This window comes from Mycteria americana, chromosome 1, assembly GCF_035582795.1.
Source record: "Mycteria americana isolate JAX WOST 10 ecotype Jacksonville Zoo and Gardens chromosome 1, USCA_MyAme_1.0, whole genome shotgun sequence".
Classification (NCBI taxonomy): Eukaryota; Metazoa; Chordata; class Aves; order Ciconiiformes; family Ciconiidae; genus Mycteria; species Mycteria americana.
The window spans coordinates 198,664,421-198,681,047 of record NC_134365.1 but is presented as its reverse complement, the minus strand read 5'-3'; the positions used below and the strand labels follow the sequence as shown (position 1 = coordinate 198,681,047).

Here is a 16,627-nt window from a genome sequence, read left to right as displayed (position 1 = left end):
ATCCCTACATGTTGACATATCTCCCAGGGCATTCAGGGTCGACTGCAGCAGGAGTGGCATGGACCAATGGTTAACCAAGATCAGAGGACCCCCCTTGCAGATCCAACTAGCACAATCCCCCATGAGCTTAAAGAAACAAGTTCTTCACATGTTTATAGCTGGAGATGTTCACGGTTTTACTGGGTCTATGGAAGCTATGAGGCCGTCTGATTGCTGTGTGGATTTCTGTCTGTGTGGTACAAGAGAGGCTGTTTTTACATCCATACCTCAGTACCAACACGCAGGCTGCCACCAAGGAGTATGCCAGGAGGGTCCCGATGGACATGAGATCCACAAGATCTTTCAAGTCGAAGAGAAAGGCCATAATAGCTGTAAGAGGAGAGGAAGGTGAGAGAGGGAAGAAAAATCAGTAACACAGCATAACATGCACATCTCAGGAGCATTAAGAACGATGCAGCACACATGTGACTGTTGCTCAGCACTCGCTGGGGAGATCGAGCTGTCCTGAGATGGGGAGAGGCAGGACTTGGTGCATGAATACCCTGAGCCTCGCAGGCTGTCCCAGCACAGCCTCACTACCTGGAACCAGAGGAACCATTTAGTACAGTAAATGCCAGCCTGTTTGTTTCATATGGGTATGTTCACCCAACTCCCAGCAATGAGCAGGTGTTTAAGCCACAGCCTCATTGCCAAAGTCCCCTGGCACAGCTGCAGCACCCCTAAGGCCACAATTAATCTCCTGGAAGTCGCTAGAGGGAACAGAGGATGGGCAGCACCTCGCTCCGGTGTCTCAGCTCAGCTGGGGCGAAAGCAGGCTTGTGCATGCAATGGGACCAAGCACCAAGGAGGGCACCTTGAGTTAGCATGTCTCGTCATGGGGATTTCCAGAAAAAGGTATAGACTGCCATCCCTTAGGGATTATTCTGCTTACACACCCTCACCAGGCAACCTCTGGTTGTACAGACATTTGTATAAAGGCCTTCAGAAGGAGAAACAAGTAAGTGGAAGACAGACGCCATGGTCAGACATTCAGGTGACGCCACCATTCGTATGAGAGCGCAGGGGTCTCAGAGCTGAGCCTGGCCCAGCCTGTCCTCAACGCGCTGCCTGGAGCCCAACAACCAACCCAACCTTTAAGCTCAGCTGGCAAGTGCTGTCCCTGCAGCTTCGTGTGCGCTTTGGTCCTAGGCGCTACAGACCACTCTGAGGAGACCTGAAGGGACGGCAAAGCACAGGTTTTTTACTTTATCTGGCTCTTTTTCCCCCAGTCTGGACCTGAGGCCCCCTGAAGAGGAAGGTGCCAGAGAAGCAGCTGTGAGGAGGCTCCATGGGTCCCAGGAGCAGCAGCTGAGCTGTTTCACAGGAGCTCAGAGCCCATGGCGGCAGTTCAGCACCAACTCCCCATCTTCTCACGCCAACAGCTCATCCCGCATTTGCAGCAGAAGGTAAAGAGGAAGCAGCAAGGCTCTCCTCTTTGCAGGCATCGTGCGGGAGGGGGTGGCTGCGAGAAGAGGGTAAGCTGCTCATCCTTGCCGTCTGGGAGGTTTAATTCCCATATTCCTGGGGGCCGGGAGAGGGAAGGGGAGGATGGGATGGCTGCCAGCTGTGACTAACTGATTAACAAACGCCTGTGCCGCAGGGGCCATCTGCCTGTCTCCGGCTGCTCTACCGTCTTCTGCTGAGCTGCTGCCCACAGGCGGTGCAGCGTCTTCAGCCAAGCCAGGCCAACAGCCACAAGGATGCTGCAGCACCGCTGGCTGCCACCTTGCAGGGGGTTAATTATTTTTAAGGCCGGCAGAGCACCCAGGGAGCGGATGAAGGCAATTCTTGGCATGAGACAGGATGTCAGCAATGAGCTCTGAGAAAGAGGGACAGGCACACAGCAAGCTATTCATGCTCACCCAGCCCCTCCAGGGTATGCCCTGGAAACCCAGGGCACGCTCTGGGAAGTCATGCTGTGCAATACATCCGATTAATAAGTGGGCTAGGGTCAGGCGGACTTATCTGCCCCTAGGATGAGCTTATGCCTCCTTTCCACACATTTGTGTAAGTCTTTGGACCCTACCTGCAACGGCCCCCGACGTCACTGTTGCAATTATTGGCGTTTTTCTCTTCTCGTTGACTTTAGCCAAAAATTTAAAGAGAAGTCCGTCTTCTGCCATAGCATAAATTATTCGAGGCATCGGAAACATGGAGCCAAGGAGGCTAAGGACACAGAAGGGGGAAATAATTTACTTATATCACCTCCTGCTGAGCACAGGCACACAAATGAAAGCAAGTTTATGGCAGTACAAAAGCAGAACAGGTGGCTTTTGTTCACTTCAGCTTCTCCTTCAAGGGTTCCCTCCATACACTCATGCTGCTGATAGCTGGCAACTGAGGTGCAGCTCTGAGATTTTGGATACCTAAACTTAGTCACAGGGCATGAAAACAGCCTGACTTTCAGACAGCAAAATAGCCGTAACTTCTATGAGCCTCTGAGTTGCTCACCTAACTGAATATGTCTAAGTTGATGTGAAACAATAGGTCTCTAGAGTGCGGAAGAACATGATATAGTTTGCCTCCAGCCTGCCCTGCCTCTCATCCAGATGGCTGTCCTGCAGGCAACCTGCAGACAGACGGCCCTGGATATGGTAAGCCCCATATGCTCCAGAAGATGCATTCCTGCCCTACCTGACACAAGTCTGCTCTCCACCCAGCAGGCCAGGATGTCTTGTGGGCAAACCATGCTTGCACTGTGGAGTTGCCTCCATGACTTAGTCACTGAATCCATTTATATTCCAGAGATGCACCTGCTGGGTCTGCTGCCAAGACAGGAGTTTCTGAAGTGATACTGGTCGTGTGCATCTCTGAAATCTATCACATGGTGAAATCCTGGCCCTTTTGAAGTCAATAGCTCTGAATTTCATCCCTGGTCTTGGTTCCCTTAATCTAGGGGAACACAGTGAAGGCAAAGCCCTGACATGCACCATTTTTTAAAGGAGCTGGAGATGCATGTTTGCCTTGAGAGATGCACAAAGGAAGAGCAGTGTCTCACCTTGTAGAAAGCGCACACAAGGAACCGACAGCCACTGCGTAATTGGCTCCATCCCAGCCCACATATTTAAAGGCATTGGGCAAAGGGCTATTGGTATCCAGCTGGTAGTAAGGCATCATGAGCGTCAGGGCAGCTGACACGCCAAAATAAGCCACGAAGCAGATGAGCAGAGATGCCACAATGCCAATAGGAATGGCCTTCTGAGGGTTTTTTACCTCCTCACCTAGAAGAAATAAATTGAAATATCAGATGAACAATGAGCAAGAACTTTATCCCAACCTAGGGCATGCTGGCTGGGGCTTTCAAAGGCTCCGCGGGCAGCGAGGTGCTGTTTGACCGTGTGTGGAGCTGCATGCTGCCGATGGCCCGCCCCAGCCTGCTGCTCCCACTTCTGCTGCTCCTGTAACTCCTTCTGACACAAACATTTGTGGAGGCCTTGTAAACTCAGGCACAGAAACGATCCGGATTAAAAGCAGTCCCTTCCCCAAAAAGGGTTATTTTTACCTCCAATTACTCCTGCTGTCCCACTGATGGTGCAGCCCCAAAAACAGTTCAATGATCACAAGCAATGGGACAAGAAATTATTGCGCAGTTGTAGGGCAAATCCTTGGGTGAGCATTTCAGTTAGCATCTCCACCAAAACTACTACACAGTGAACACAGCACCATAGTTGCCCAGTTCCAGGGAAATGCAGACTTTGCACAGCACCTGGAAATTACATGGATCTTTGAAAATCCCCCTTAAAGAAAGGGACTCCCTCTAGTTTTTATGGAAATTTTTTGATAACCAAGTTGGGATGAATGTGTAAAAAAAAAAAAAATCCTCAAAATTCAGGCACTGATTAATGAAGAAACAGCTTTGAGCCTTCCTTGTCCTCCAGAGCTGCTCTTCTCTGAAAGCAAGAGCTCCTGAGGTTGGGCATTTCAGGAGGATGAACTGATAAGCAGAGACTCATACACCTGTAAGTCAAAGGCAGATGAATGTGTTTCTCCTCCAAGGAGAGGCCCTAGGGCTGGCTGGAGTAATGGAGCCAGCACTTCTCAAATTCCTTGGAACAAGAGGCAGTACTGCTTTATCTATCTTTGTGATGATCTCCTCCTCCCTCTGCTCCGGCTTTGAAGCAACTCAGTTCTTGCCAAATGTGAAACTAAGGATAATCCTTCCTTTCTCCAGGTAAGTGAGATTCTTCTTAGCCAGAAGAATATGACAACGCTGATGGTTTCTCTCTCAGAAGATGTCCAAACCTTTGGAGATAAAAACTCCCCCTTATTTTGAGGCACAGTTTTAGCCTGCAGATGACTCCCCAGAGGCTCACTCTTTCTCTGGCTCTTTAAATACCCCAAGCCAGTGGAGCATCTTCAGCTGAAGGCACTGAAGAACCTTACTCCAGAATAACCTGTTGATTAAAGCATCATCTGGAGTTAGAGGTTCAAACTTCACCAGTCATACAAAGCATCTGAACCTGGGCCTTCCCTGTTTGCCTAACTGGTAAAGCTGGCTGTTTCCTGTGGAGTCTGACCTGGTTAGTGTCATCAGTGACCAACCATGGAACTGGCCCTGCAGGCAAAGAAGGGAGAAAGCTCGTTTTGTGGGTTATACAGTCTAGCTGCCTGCCACAGCAGCTAGAATTCAACATGCAAGCACCCAGGGACTTGGACATACTCAGCACTTTTGAGTATTAGGAGCAGCTGAGCCAAAAGTATATTCTGGGCTGAGGTTCAGAAGGATGATGAATGCAGTGCCCCGAATTACTCATTATCTGTGCTGTGCAACATTACTGAAAGCTGATCTACCAGCAACCAGGTTCATAACCAGAATCTAAGAGGACATCTTCCCTCTTACCTGTAGTAGCAATACAGTCAAATCCCACGAAAGCATAAAAACACGTGGCTGCCCCTGAGAGGACTCCTTTCCATCCATAGGGCATAAACCCTCCAACACCGTAGAGCTTTTCTTCCTGTGTTTGACTAAAAGGCATGGCACTGGGTTAGAAGTCATCCTGCCTAGGTGGGAGTAACAAAACTATTCACATAGCTCATAACAAAATCCAAAGCTGGAGTTTGAAGGAACACACTCTCCCTTTCACACACTAGCATACAAATACCAGGCAAAATGCTAAGCCCTACCCACTGCTGAGCTTTGGACTGGCCTGCAACAGCCTGAGGAATGCGCGGAATAAAAATGGTTCATGGTTTGTTCCCACCACCTGTTCTTTGGGGTGGATAAAAATGTCTTGGCTAAGACAGGGAGAAAATAGCATGAATATTAAAATTCCTCTCCTAATATTACTACATGTGTGTAGATACACATATTAATTTAAACATAAGCTTTTGAAAAAGCAAAACATGTAATTCTGAAAACTGAAGACTGAGAAAAATGTAAACCATCCACTTTTCACCTAAGATGGGCTCAGATAAAGTGTAGGTGAGTAGACATCAGAGAGCAATGCAGGGTGCGATGACTGTCTAAAATCCACCCAGTCCTCCATTCTCAACTTCAGAGTTCCCTGTGCCAAGTTCATACCCAAACTGTGCTTGCGACCCTGAGGGAGGAGAGGAGCCTGCATCCCTGATGCACCAAATGCTTTGCTGAGCCTCATCCAAAGTTCATTCAAGTCAACAGACAGACACCTACTGATCCCTGTGCGCTCTGGATCAGGACCCCAGATCCATGTGCCTGTGTTGAGTCATGTACAACACGCCCTCCAGTTCAAGTGAGGTCACTTTTTCAGGGAAAAGCCTTTGTAAAGATGAATTAAGGCAATTAAATTAAAGTAAATCCCAAATCTGCAAGTCTTATCAGGTGTAAGCATCTGAACTCTCTTGTAGAAGCTCTGTTGAGACTTAGATGAAAACTGGCCTGTTATTTGCAGACACAGCACAACCCAAATGTGGATTACTCTGAAATAATGATAAAGTAAAGTAAACCCCAGACAGATTTTACAAAAATAGTAAGTGCTACGGGTCAAAGAGCTACAGTTACACTTTGAAGCTATTGCACTAATTGCTCCTTGCATGGGAATAGCAGTAGGGAAGGAGGGGGGACCTTTCCTATAGAAGCAATTTGTTCGCAGCAGGCTGAATTTTGCAGAAAGGCTCAGTAAGCGGCTTGTACACAAGCCAAACTTGACCCATACAACATTTATGAATCTCTCCAGTTTTTGCCAAACGGTGCTTCCTTGCAGGCCAGCATAAAGGGTTTAGATAGCAAGTCAGGACTGAGTTGACGTACATGGAGATATTTAAAGGCCCTCATTCTGTGTTGTACAGTCTCAAGCAAAAAGGAACAGCCTTGTAACACTGGCATCCCTTGTAAGCTCCTTCATTTTGATCTTGTATAGGAAGACAGGATTTTGGCCAAGTAGCAAAATGTCATTAAAAATGGATTTGTGATATGCTTGCTACAATGTATTAAAATAATCTGCAACTTGCCTTCATTTTACTGAGGCATTTGGGACAAGGTCTGCAAAAGGTACAACGGTGCCTCAAGGATATTGCCCAAGTGTCCAAAGAAACTACAGAGCTATACTTGGTCATGGTTTCAAACAGGCACCAGAGCCAGCCTGGTGTAGCCTTGAGTAGGAGGTTGTCTAAAAAACTCTTTTATCTCAAATTTGGATGCCGTATTGGTCATGAGGCTGGAAATGGTCAGTTCTGCAGCAGGGCCCACGTTGACACAGCCCACCTCCTGTGAGTTTCAGCCCATCAGCACAGCCTGCTTTCAGCAAACACCCGCTGAAACCAGCTTTGCCTCCAAGGCATTTGGCAAAGGAAGGAGCCATTCCATTCACTGGTTTTCTAAATCACTCCACAAACCCCCCTATAAACTTGCCATTGAAAATGCATCCATTTCAGAGCTGAGAAGAAAAGATCCAACCTACTTGTCTCCATAAATGCTGTGGCTGGCGTTGTAAATGTCCTGTTCAGTCAGCTGCCAGTTTTTAATAGTCCCTTTCACAAAGCCGGAGACCATGACGAAGCCAAGGACGAGGATGTTGATGCAGGTGAACACTTTGTTCACCAGGGCAGATTCCTTCACGCCAAAAATTAAAAGCCCTGGGGAAAAAATGGCAGATAGGCAGCCAGGTATTTTGCCACCAGCAGCAGGCACTGGGGGCTTGCAGAGGTAGCCCAGCTCTGTTCATGCTGTGCTCTGCCCAACTTATCACACCACATTTCTCCACAAAGCCAAGTAGCTCAGGTAGGTCAGGATTAACTCACCCGGAAGGAGGACGAGGACTCCAGCCCAGACATTACTACTGCAGGATGTGACACACCTTCCCACCCAGCATGCCCATTTGGCACGTGTCCCTGGTAAAGTGCTTTGCTAACACAGCTAAGCTGCTTCCAGCGCTTTCAACGCCAGCTCTGGTCACCTCATGGAGCTACGCTGTGCCACCTAGACACAGCCTCAAACTCCACCCAGAGACCTAGAGAAAGCACCCCAGGTGATTTTTCATGAAGGAACATTGTCTTAGAGGTCTTGGCCACATGCAGAAGTTATGAACAACATTCAACTTTCCTTAGAAGCAGGGGAAAATATGACCAGGGACCAAATCCAGGAGGACAGCTACTTCTAGTGCTGAAGACACAGAAGAAGGTGGCATCTTGGGAATCCTGCTACCATTTAAATCAGTGGGAGCTTTGCCAGTGAGTTCAGCAAGAGCAGGATTTCAGCCTGCGGTCTTAAGAGCATTCATCTGAAGAAGAACACGTTTACAGGCTTTGGCAACCAGCATCTCGCTGGGGCATAGCTCAGCTTCTCAGAACGACAAGCTCTGGTAACTTGCATTTGCTCTTCAGGTGCCTGATTTTCGAGAACCCAAACCTTTAACCCAAATCTAAGAAGGCAGCTGAGGGAGAAGGTAAAAAACTTCACAGGCCTGAGGGGGAAGAGAAGCACAACAGGGTGTCCTTACTGCTACTCCAAGGCACTTCAAGGAGAGGGAAGCACTCTGTGCAATCACCTTTCCTTCTTTTAAAATAGGAAATAAGCTGAGACAGCCACATCAGAGAAGTGTTTGATAAAATTGCGTACCTGCCCAGGAAAACTTGTAAAGTACCTTGTAGAAATCTGAAGCTCAAGATGGTGCAAGCAGAAATACACTTGCAGTGCTTATATTTGGGACTAAAGCTGCTCATTCAGCAGCTTTTTGTAGAAAAGAATGGTTTGCATTTTTTATTAAAATCCAGGGAATTTGCTCCATGCAGGGGAATAAAGCCATTGGTAATCTGTATAATTTTACGCCTCAGTAGTGCTAAAATGAGGAGTCCTAAATTTTGTAAATTGTGTCTGAGGTGAAAGATCAGATTCTAATTTGAAACTAGAGCAATTCCTATTATATACAAATGAACAAAGATGAAAATCTTTTCTCCCATTCAGATGTAGTCCTGAAAACAGAGGGCTGCTATTGACTTCAGCAGTCCTCGATATAGTCCTAGATCCAAATGCAAACCCAGATGCCAAAGCACCCCTGGCTTATGAAGCCTGTTCCCATGAGCACAGCTCACGCTGTGAGACGGCTGTATTGATCAGAGTGGGAAATGTCGGGATAACCTTGTTGGGGTGACACTGCAGCTGCTGCATCCTGGAAACCACAGAGAGGTACATGAGAAACGTAATTTTTAAAATTTGCCTAAATTTGACAATGCTTTGCAAGATCCAGTTGGAGTAGAGGTAAAAGTTCAGAAGGATTTTAATTTTACAAATTTTCAAAACTTTTCCAAATTCTGATCAAAGCCTTGGCTAATTTTTAGAAAAAAAAAAGAGGACCTGACTGTTTATCACACATTTATTTCCCTGGAGTCTTGTATTCACTGCTGCAAACTGAAGCCCATATATACTTAAAAAAACCCAAACCAGTAGTACATGAGGCTGTTACTAAGTACCATATTTTTTTTCCACTTTCCTGGCTCAAGGCACCAAAAATTGGCAGATTATCAAAGGGGGAATAAGGGTGATAGAGCAACAGAATGAAATTCTTGTGTAATAGGATTTGTGGAGGGAAGGATTAAACTTCCATACCTGATTGAGAATAACAAGTCACCTTTTCTTTTCTTCCTTATATAAAATTTGATTGAAGGTTTTAAAAGTGGCTCAAAAATATCAAGAATGCTCCCCTCTAATTAAAAATCTTGTGAACAGGCTATGCCCCATGTTAACTCCACAGCAGCTATATAGGTCAATCTTGTAGCAAAGAACAAGTCTTTAATATGTTGTTCAAAATAAATCAGGACTTTTGTGCCTATCCCAAAAGCAAACAATGAAATTACAGAAGAAGGAGGTCCAAGACTCACAAACCCCTCCAAGGTTTTACCTGTTAGGATGATGATTATCACCACGGCGAAGATGTCTGGGTATTTTGCTAGCACTCCAGGAGCATCCATCGTCATGTATTTTTTACAAAATTCTTCAATATGCTGGCCTATGATTTCATCAAACGTCGCACTCCAGGCTCTGGCCACACTCGAGGTTCCTGCCAGAGGACAGAAAGGATGCAGATCACCCTTCGTGGCTGGCACACATTCCAAACGGGGGGCACCTTGCACGGCTTTTCGCCATGGAGGGCCTCCAAGCAACCTTGCATGCGCTTCCCAGGTGCTGGGAGCAGCCTTTCCTCTGCAGATCCAGCCTGCAGCCTGTAATCATGCCTGGCACCTGCTTTGATGGTAACACACACAGGTGGTGGGTCTCAGATTCCTACTCAGCTGAGAAGATAAAAAAATCCTTATAGTGGTTTGGCTTCTTAGTAAATCTCAATTTTGCCTTAAGATACAGCCTAGACTGACTTTTTCCTTACACCCCCAGCAGCCTGAACTTCCCCCGAACCTGGTAATTTCTGCTACTAGAAAGGTCTGAGTCTCTTCTCATACTAGCAGAAATCCCTGGCAGCCCCAGCCAGGTGACTGCAGCCCAAGCAGAGGAGCCTTACAGAAGCCAGCCGGCCTCTGGCAGTGCGACGCTGGAGCACCGGAGCCTGGACCGCAACCCAGCTCTGTAAGCTCTGCACTCCAGCAACGTGCAGGTCTGCTCTGACCTCCGGTGCTGCAGCATCCGAGCAGGATGAAGACTCAGATATAATTTACAGGTTATCTGAGTGTAAGTCAGCCTATTGCAGGACGCTGGTGATGATCCCAGCAAGCAGCACGACTCCTGCCTGTGCTTAGACTTCTCCCTCCGGGGCCACTCTTTGCTGCCATTCCTGAGAGCACCAAACCACACACAGCTTGCTGGTGTGAGGACTGAACCTGGGGTCTCAGGATGACCAAGTCCGGGACATTGTCTGGGCCGGAAGAGTTATTTCAGAGAACTGAAATAGTTACAACGAAGAGCTACCACCAGACAGTGACAGCATTGTGTAAAATAAGTAGGTTTGGGTAATAGCCAACTTCTCCCTCTCCTGCATTAAAGTAGCTATCATTATACTCCCGATGTCTTATACAGTACAGTATATATAACAGCATCTAATTGCATGATATAATTACCACTGTGCATAATTACCTAGTTAAAAAAAGAGGTTGGTTTGGTTTCGGTTTGCAGAGCAATTCCTCAGAGGATGCCATCAGGGTCCCCCTCTCCCTAGAACAGCTTGTCCTGACACACTCACCTGCGGGCAGGTGTTCAGGTCCCAACTCCGGCACCTGCAATCGTGTCCAACAACGTCCGTGCTCACCTACAGCTAATCCCTCTGCAGCAGCGGTGGGCAGCACCTGCAGCAAAGCTGGGAACACTCACCACCCCAACCCAGCTTTGCAACAGCATAAAAATAAGCTGCAGAACAGACCTGTTTGGAGACTCTTCTGTTCACTGAGACTGCAAAGTGTACAGCGTGAGTGCTTTTTAAGAGGTAGGACATCAGTGCCACCAATTTAATCTTGAAAAACTCCAAAAGTTATTGTATACCACATTACAGTTTTTCAGCTTAACTTTGGCACAATTTGAGGGAAGAGACTATTTCTTTAGTGTTATTTTTTTTGTCCTGGCTCTAATATTTCATGTTCTTGGACAGGAACAACCAGCTCCTGCATGTGATATGTTAGATGCCAGTTGCTTGGACACCAGTTCCACGTAACTATCAGCCATTTATCCTGAACTCTCTGTAACCAACAGCCTTGAGGGAGCAGGAGGAATCCAACATTCTTCCAACATCGCAGACACCTGCATAATATCTCACTGTTGCTAGAGAGCACGGTGCAAAGACATTCAGCTTGTATGCAGAAGGATTTACTAGTTCTGGGTCAGCATAACCTCACCAGATCGAGCCGGCTCCTGCCCACAGCACACGGCTCCCCGGAGAGCCGCTGAGCTCAGGTGCAGGGCTCGCTGCAGGAACAGGCGCAGGCTAGGATGTCACCACGTGCCCCAGGAAACCCCAGCAGCAGCTACACGCCAGGGATGCTGTTACTCATCGTATTACCAGCTCCCACCAGCTTCCAGTTCCTGAAATGCTTCCCACAATCTGGCATGGTTCCCCAAACCCACATCATCCCAAGAAAGTTCACACTAGATCCTGCTCCTGGACACCTTCTTCCTTCTGTCTAGACCACGACCGATCAGTTGCATGCCCATTTTTGCTTGTCACCCACCTCCAAGACCCCACACCAGTCCTCCCCCAAGCCAAGTCACTTCAATTAATTACAAGCTACGGGCCACCCATCCCGGGACACCAGCATTTCTTTATCCAGCCCCACAGTACTTTCTGAACAGATGTCTGAGAACTTCAGTGTGAAAACACCAAGTTGGCCGAGCCTCTACAGATGCAAGCTCCCACCACTCCACCTGGTTTCAGTGGCACTGCTTGGCATTTTCTGCAGCACGACTGAGAAAAAAATTGGCTTTCTGCCCCTCTCAACCCCTGGCTCTGAACTGCAGCGTGTGCCTGCCAACGTATCTTTCTCCTCCACACCCCGGAAGCTGCTGGGACTTGTCCTTGCTCATAAAAGGGGCAATTAACACGGGGAGAAAGGCTGGGTAACATAAAGAAAAGAGACCTGCTATAGCTCACATCCTGTCCCAGGTGTTTTTCCCGCTTAGCCACCCTTCCTCCCAAACTATGAGTAAGCCAGTTGCAAACATGCATTTTTGTCACAGGACTGAATTAGAAGTAACAAAGTTGTGTTTGAACACATTAATGGATAATATCTACTTATTTTTTACTGAATTTTCTGCCTTGTGATAATACACTGAGCAGCCACCTCTGAAATAAAAACTGAGGCACTGGTTCAAAACCCATTATGAGAGGACAAAAAAAAAAAAAATTTTCTCAGAAATACTGGCCTCAGCCCAGATCCTGGAAGTGTAACGTTCAGTATGTAAATCTTTTCATTGTGCATTTGCAGAATCAGGTTTTGGGACAGCATCCACAGCTATGTTAGTCATTTTGGTGGTCCAGTATCATGGTGGGAAGGGCCTCATAACTAACTAGATGAAGAGCATGGAGGAGATGACTTATCATTACCCTTCTGGAACAGAAGATAAATCACCAAGAAGTCCGTTCAATTTTTCTACATGTAGCCTAAGCAGAGTCCATTTTAGAAGTCTGGAGGAAATTATATACTTACTTTTCTTAAAAAACTATTTTTACCCCCTCCTTGCAGTGAACCTGATTCATAAAAGAACCACAGGACTCAGATTTCCTAAGGACATGAGTTTAATTGACTCTGGCTTTTCATCCTCTCATTTCTTATTAAAAAAAAAAAAAAAAAAAAAAAAGAGGAGGAAAAGGTTTCAGGTAGCACACAGAGCTGAGCCAGCATGATCTCAGACAAGCAGCTGCTACGTCACTGTATCATTCTTGATATGATCTTACCCTTCCCAGCACCATGGGAACTAATCTCCAAGGTAACACTTGCACATCCCATAAAATGCATTTAAAAAAAACCCCTTCCTTTAATAATTTAGCATAACATCGGTTTTCATTTTAACTAGTAAGTCTTCACTCTCAACTGGCAAGTTGGTTGCAGCCTTAATTACAGGCTTGATGACAAACAGCCTGCCCAGAATGTGCTTGAAAAGACACAAATCCTTAATTAGCAAAGTGTCTTAGTTTTAACGTATCAGCTGAGTTGTACACTGCATGCTCTGAGCTTGATCCAAGGCCTCTCCTAGTGGGAGTCAAGGGCTTAGAAGGGATTTGGTTTGGAAGTTTCAGAGACTGTGAACCTGCAGGTCACCCTAAGCTTAGTCCTGCCGCCATTGAGGAGACAAAACTGTGATCTCCAGATACTTTAAACAGGTCTCAAAGGGACCAGGAATTAATCCTTGATCAGCCGGGAGTACAGATGCTGCTGTGTAAAAGCATCCTTCCGTTAGCGGCTTCTTTCTCAGCAGAGGGGACACACTTTTGGTCCCTGGCAAGTGTGCAGCAGCCAGAGGATGCCAAAGGGATGACGTGGAGATTCAGAGGAAGTCGCAGCAGCAATAATCCAGCCTCAGGACAAACCCGTAGCATACCACTCACCTTGCCGAGTGACAGGGGCCACCAACAATGCACCCCGCAGACGAGTCCTGAAATCCTCGGTGAGTGTAAGAGTGCAGTGTCTATTTTGTAACAGTAACGCAGGCGCCCAAACAAGGCTGATCTTACAAACTAGGCTGCCGTCTAGACTAAAGCTAGGGTCTCACAGCACACCCACCATACTTACCAATAACATAGGAGAGGATTAAATTCCACCCTGTGATGAAGGCCCACAGCTCGCCCACGGTCACGTAGCTGTAGAGATAAGCTGATCCCGTCTTAGGCACTCGAGCACCGAATTCTCCGTAGCAGAGTCCGGCCAGCACTGATGCCAAGGCAGCAATCAAGAAGGAGATAACGATGGCAGGTCCCGCGTTTTCCCGTGCCACGGCCCCAGCCAGTACGTAGACACCTGCACCCAAAGTGCTGCCTACGCCCAGAGCCACTAAGTCAAACGTGTTGAGGCACCGCGAGAGCCGACTGTCTTCTCGAGTGCAGTCCACGTTTTTCCGGCGAAGAAGCTGGTTTCCAAAATTGATAATTTTCTGACACTCCATCTTTGTGTTTGGGCCTGCAAGAAAGATGCTGCCATCATTACCCGGACCAGGATACTCCCCAATACAGCATCACTGCACAGGTATGCTGCTACAGCCTTGTTACATTTCAACAAATGAATCTTCTCACTTTCCACCTTTTTACATGGCAAAATGTCTCCTTTGGCATTTTACCAAGGCTTAGTGCAAGGCATTAAAACAGACAAAACCAAAGCATTTTCTGCTTCCCGCTCCCACTCAAGCTGCGAAGCCTGCACGATCCCGGGAGAGACGCAGTGCACCACCCCAGCTCCCACCCCGCTCCACAAACAAGTGGTCAAACCAGAAACACAAAGCCTGTCTTTCAGATTTCAGAGCAGTTTTCCTGGGCTGGGAATTAAAAAAAAAGACAGATATATAGAGAGAGACGTACTTATATATATTTTTTAAGTCTCAAGGTGAACTAAGAAGTGAGCGTTACATCCCAGAATAAGGCACCACACGTGCTACTCTCCCTAGAGCACAACACGACCATGTGCCACAGTCCGTGACACCATTTGCAGTCAAACAGACCCACTGGGACACTTCCCCTCTCTAAGCTCCAGCTCCAGCCATGGGCAGCAGCACAGGCTGCTGTTGCCTACAACTGTGCAGGCTGAAACAGATATAATTTAGGAAAAAGGACACGCAGAATTGAGTTTTATTTAACTTGGTTACGCTGAGGCAAAGGCTCAAGCTATTTTGCATTTGCAATGACTGAAGTGAGAGCACAGTGGGGCTCCCTGAACTTCCCTGTCCCACCCAGGACAGAAGCACTGCAGGACGGGGGTGTTTAATGAAGCTATGGGGCAGGGTTTCCAGCCACGCTCCCATTTCAGCAACTGCACTATTCCTGTGTATGGACCTGCTGGCATGGCTAAACAGCAGCGTGCAGCAGCTTCAGCGTGTGAGCAGCTCAGGTGCAGCTCCCCTGCTTGGGACTTTATGATGGGATTAGCAGCAGGGTAAAGCAAACCCCTCTCTGTGGGGGGATTCCTTAGGAAATCCTTCTGGAGTTTCTCTTCCCATGAGAGACATGTATCTTGCAGTGCTACACCATAGGAAGATTTTGCTATGCAACTCATCAAGCCTACAAATTCGACCATCTGCATAGGCGTCCACCTAACACAGACAGTAACAGCATTCATTAAAAGCTACAATCGGTCAAACAAGCATGGCCAGCAGTGGGGTCAGCTCCTCTAGGACATCTGTGGAACAAGTGCCGTTAGGGAGTCTGTCCCTTCAAGATTTATGTCCTTGGACACAGCCTGGGTATGGAAGTTTTGACTTACCTTTTCTGAAAAAAATAAAGTATGTTGCTTCAAAATTGTCCTCTGCCTTTAGAAAGCGGCTAGAGAGCTCCTCCTCACAGCACTACCTGAGTCCATGAGCACAACATTAGAAGGAATTTCTTGCTTTCTACACTGCCAAGTCTAGCCTTAGTTGTCACAGGCAACCATGGCGTAACATCAGGCCTTCCCTTAAAAATTTCTAGGTGCCTTACATCCACTGTTGGAAAGCTCCGCCAACACTCCTCTACTCTCCAGCCAAAATGCTTCAGTAGGCAGCATTTACTCACATGTTCTTGTGCCAAGAATGGCTTTTCCCCGCCCAGGTGGTTACCCCAGGGTACCTTTAGAGATCAGTCATAACCTCTCAGCCTTCATTTTGTGAAGGTAAGCGATCCAAGCCCCAAAGACACGGGCAGTCCCTTGCCCTGTCTGCAACCGCTCACCTCTGAACCACCCTCTGAGCAGCAGTATATCCCATTAGCACCCTTCTACTTGTTGCATCAAGAGGAACCATCAGAAGAAGCAACAAGAGCATCCCAAGAGCAACCACTAAGAACTCCAGTGGGTATCTCCTTTACCGGTGTCTGTTTTCCTCTCCCAGTCCCCGAGTTCTCACTAAAAAGTCCCTTTTAGACCATGCCAGTTTCCTACTAGTCCTCATCACCTTAAATAACTTCCTGTGTGGCACCCCATCAAAAGCTTTACTCAAGTCAAGATAAAGGAGAGCTATCATTCTTCCCTTTAACCTTAAAAGTAAAAAAAAAAAATAGTCCCGCACCTTCCCTGTGCCTCTTATAAAATAAAACTGTCAGGTGAATCTGCCAGTCTTTCATAGGTAAACTCACTTATCTCTTTGCCCTTCTCTGGTCAATGGGTACCACCTCCTACTTTGACAGAGCTGTCACTTTGCTGGTTCACTGCCATTTTCATGCCCTGGTTCTTTCCGATTACCTGTCCCTGACCCTCCTCTTCTGAGTGTTGTTCCCACTGGCTGTAGCCATTTTCCTCAGCCCACACTCTGCCATCCCACCTTCATGACAGCATCATCGTCCTCATTCAGAATTTGGTAGTTGGATAATATGATGCTCTCCACAGCTAGAATGTTTCTGTGGGACCTGCTGGATTACTCCAAATTCATATATACAGAAAAACATGTACTAAAATAAAGCAGTGTTAGGGGAGCTGTAACAAGGCATGTTCTTCACCTTGAATGGGCCTCCAGTGGAGGAAGTCCAACACTTGTGACAAGCACCAAGAAGCTTTGAACGTC

The 16,627-nt window shown here is 47.2% G+C and overlaps 1 protein-coding gene across 1 annotated transcript in view; it reads right to left on the bottom strand.

The window, feature by feature from the left end:
* The window catches only part of SLC7A1 (solute carrier family 7 member 1), a 50,327-nt gene that overhangs the window by 11,379 nt on the left and 22,321 nt on the right, over positions 1-16,627 (bottom strand). The window contains exons 2-8 of the mRNA XM_075490817.1: positions 13,681-14,064; positions 9,354-9,512; positions 6,918-7,092; positions 4,880-5,004; positions 3,038-3,260; positions 2,066-2,205; positions 267-369 (exon numbers count right to left, since the gene is read on the bottom strand). Coding sequence (XP_075346932.1) covers positions 267-369; positions 2,066-2,205; positions 3,038-3,260; positions 4,880-5,004; positions 6,918-7,092; positions 9,354-9,512; positions 13,681-14,050 — 1,295 coding nt within the window. The 5' untranslated portion in view covers positions 14,051-14,064. The remainder of the gene's footprint in view (positions 1-266; positions 370-2,065; positions 2,206-3,037; positions 3,261-4,879; positions 5,005-6,917; positions 7,093-9,353; positions 9,513-13,680; positions 14,065-16,627) is intronic.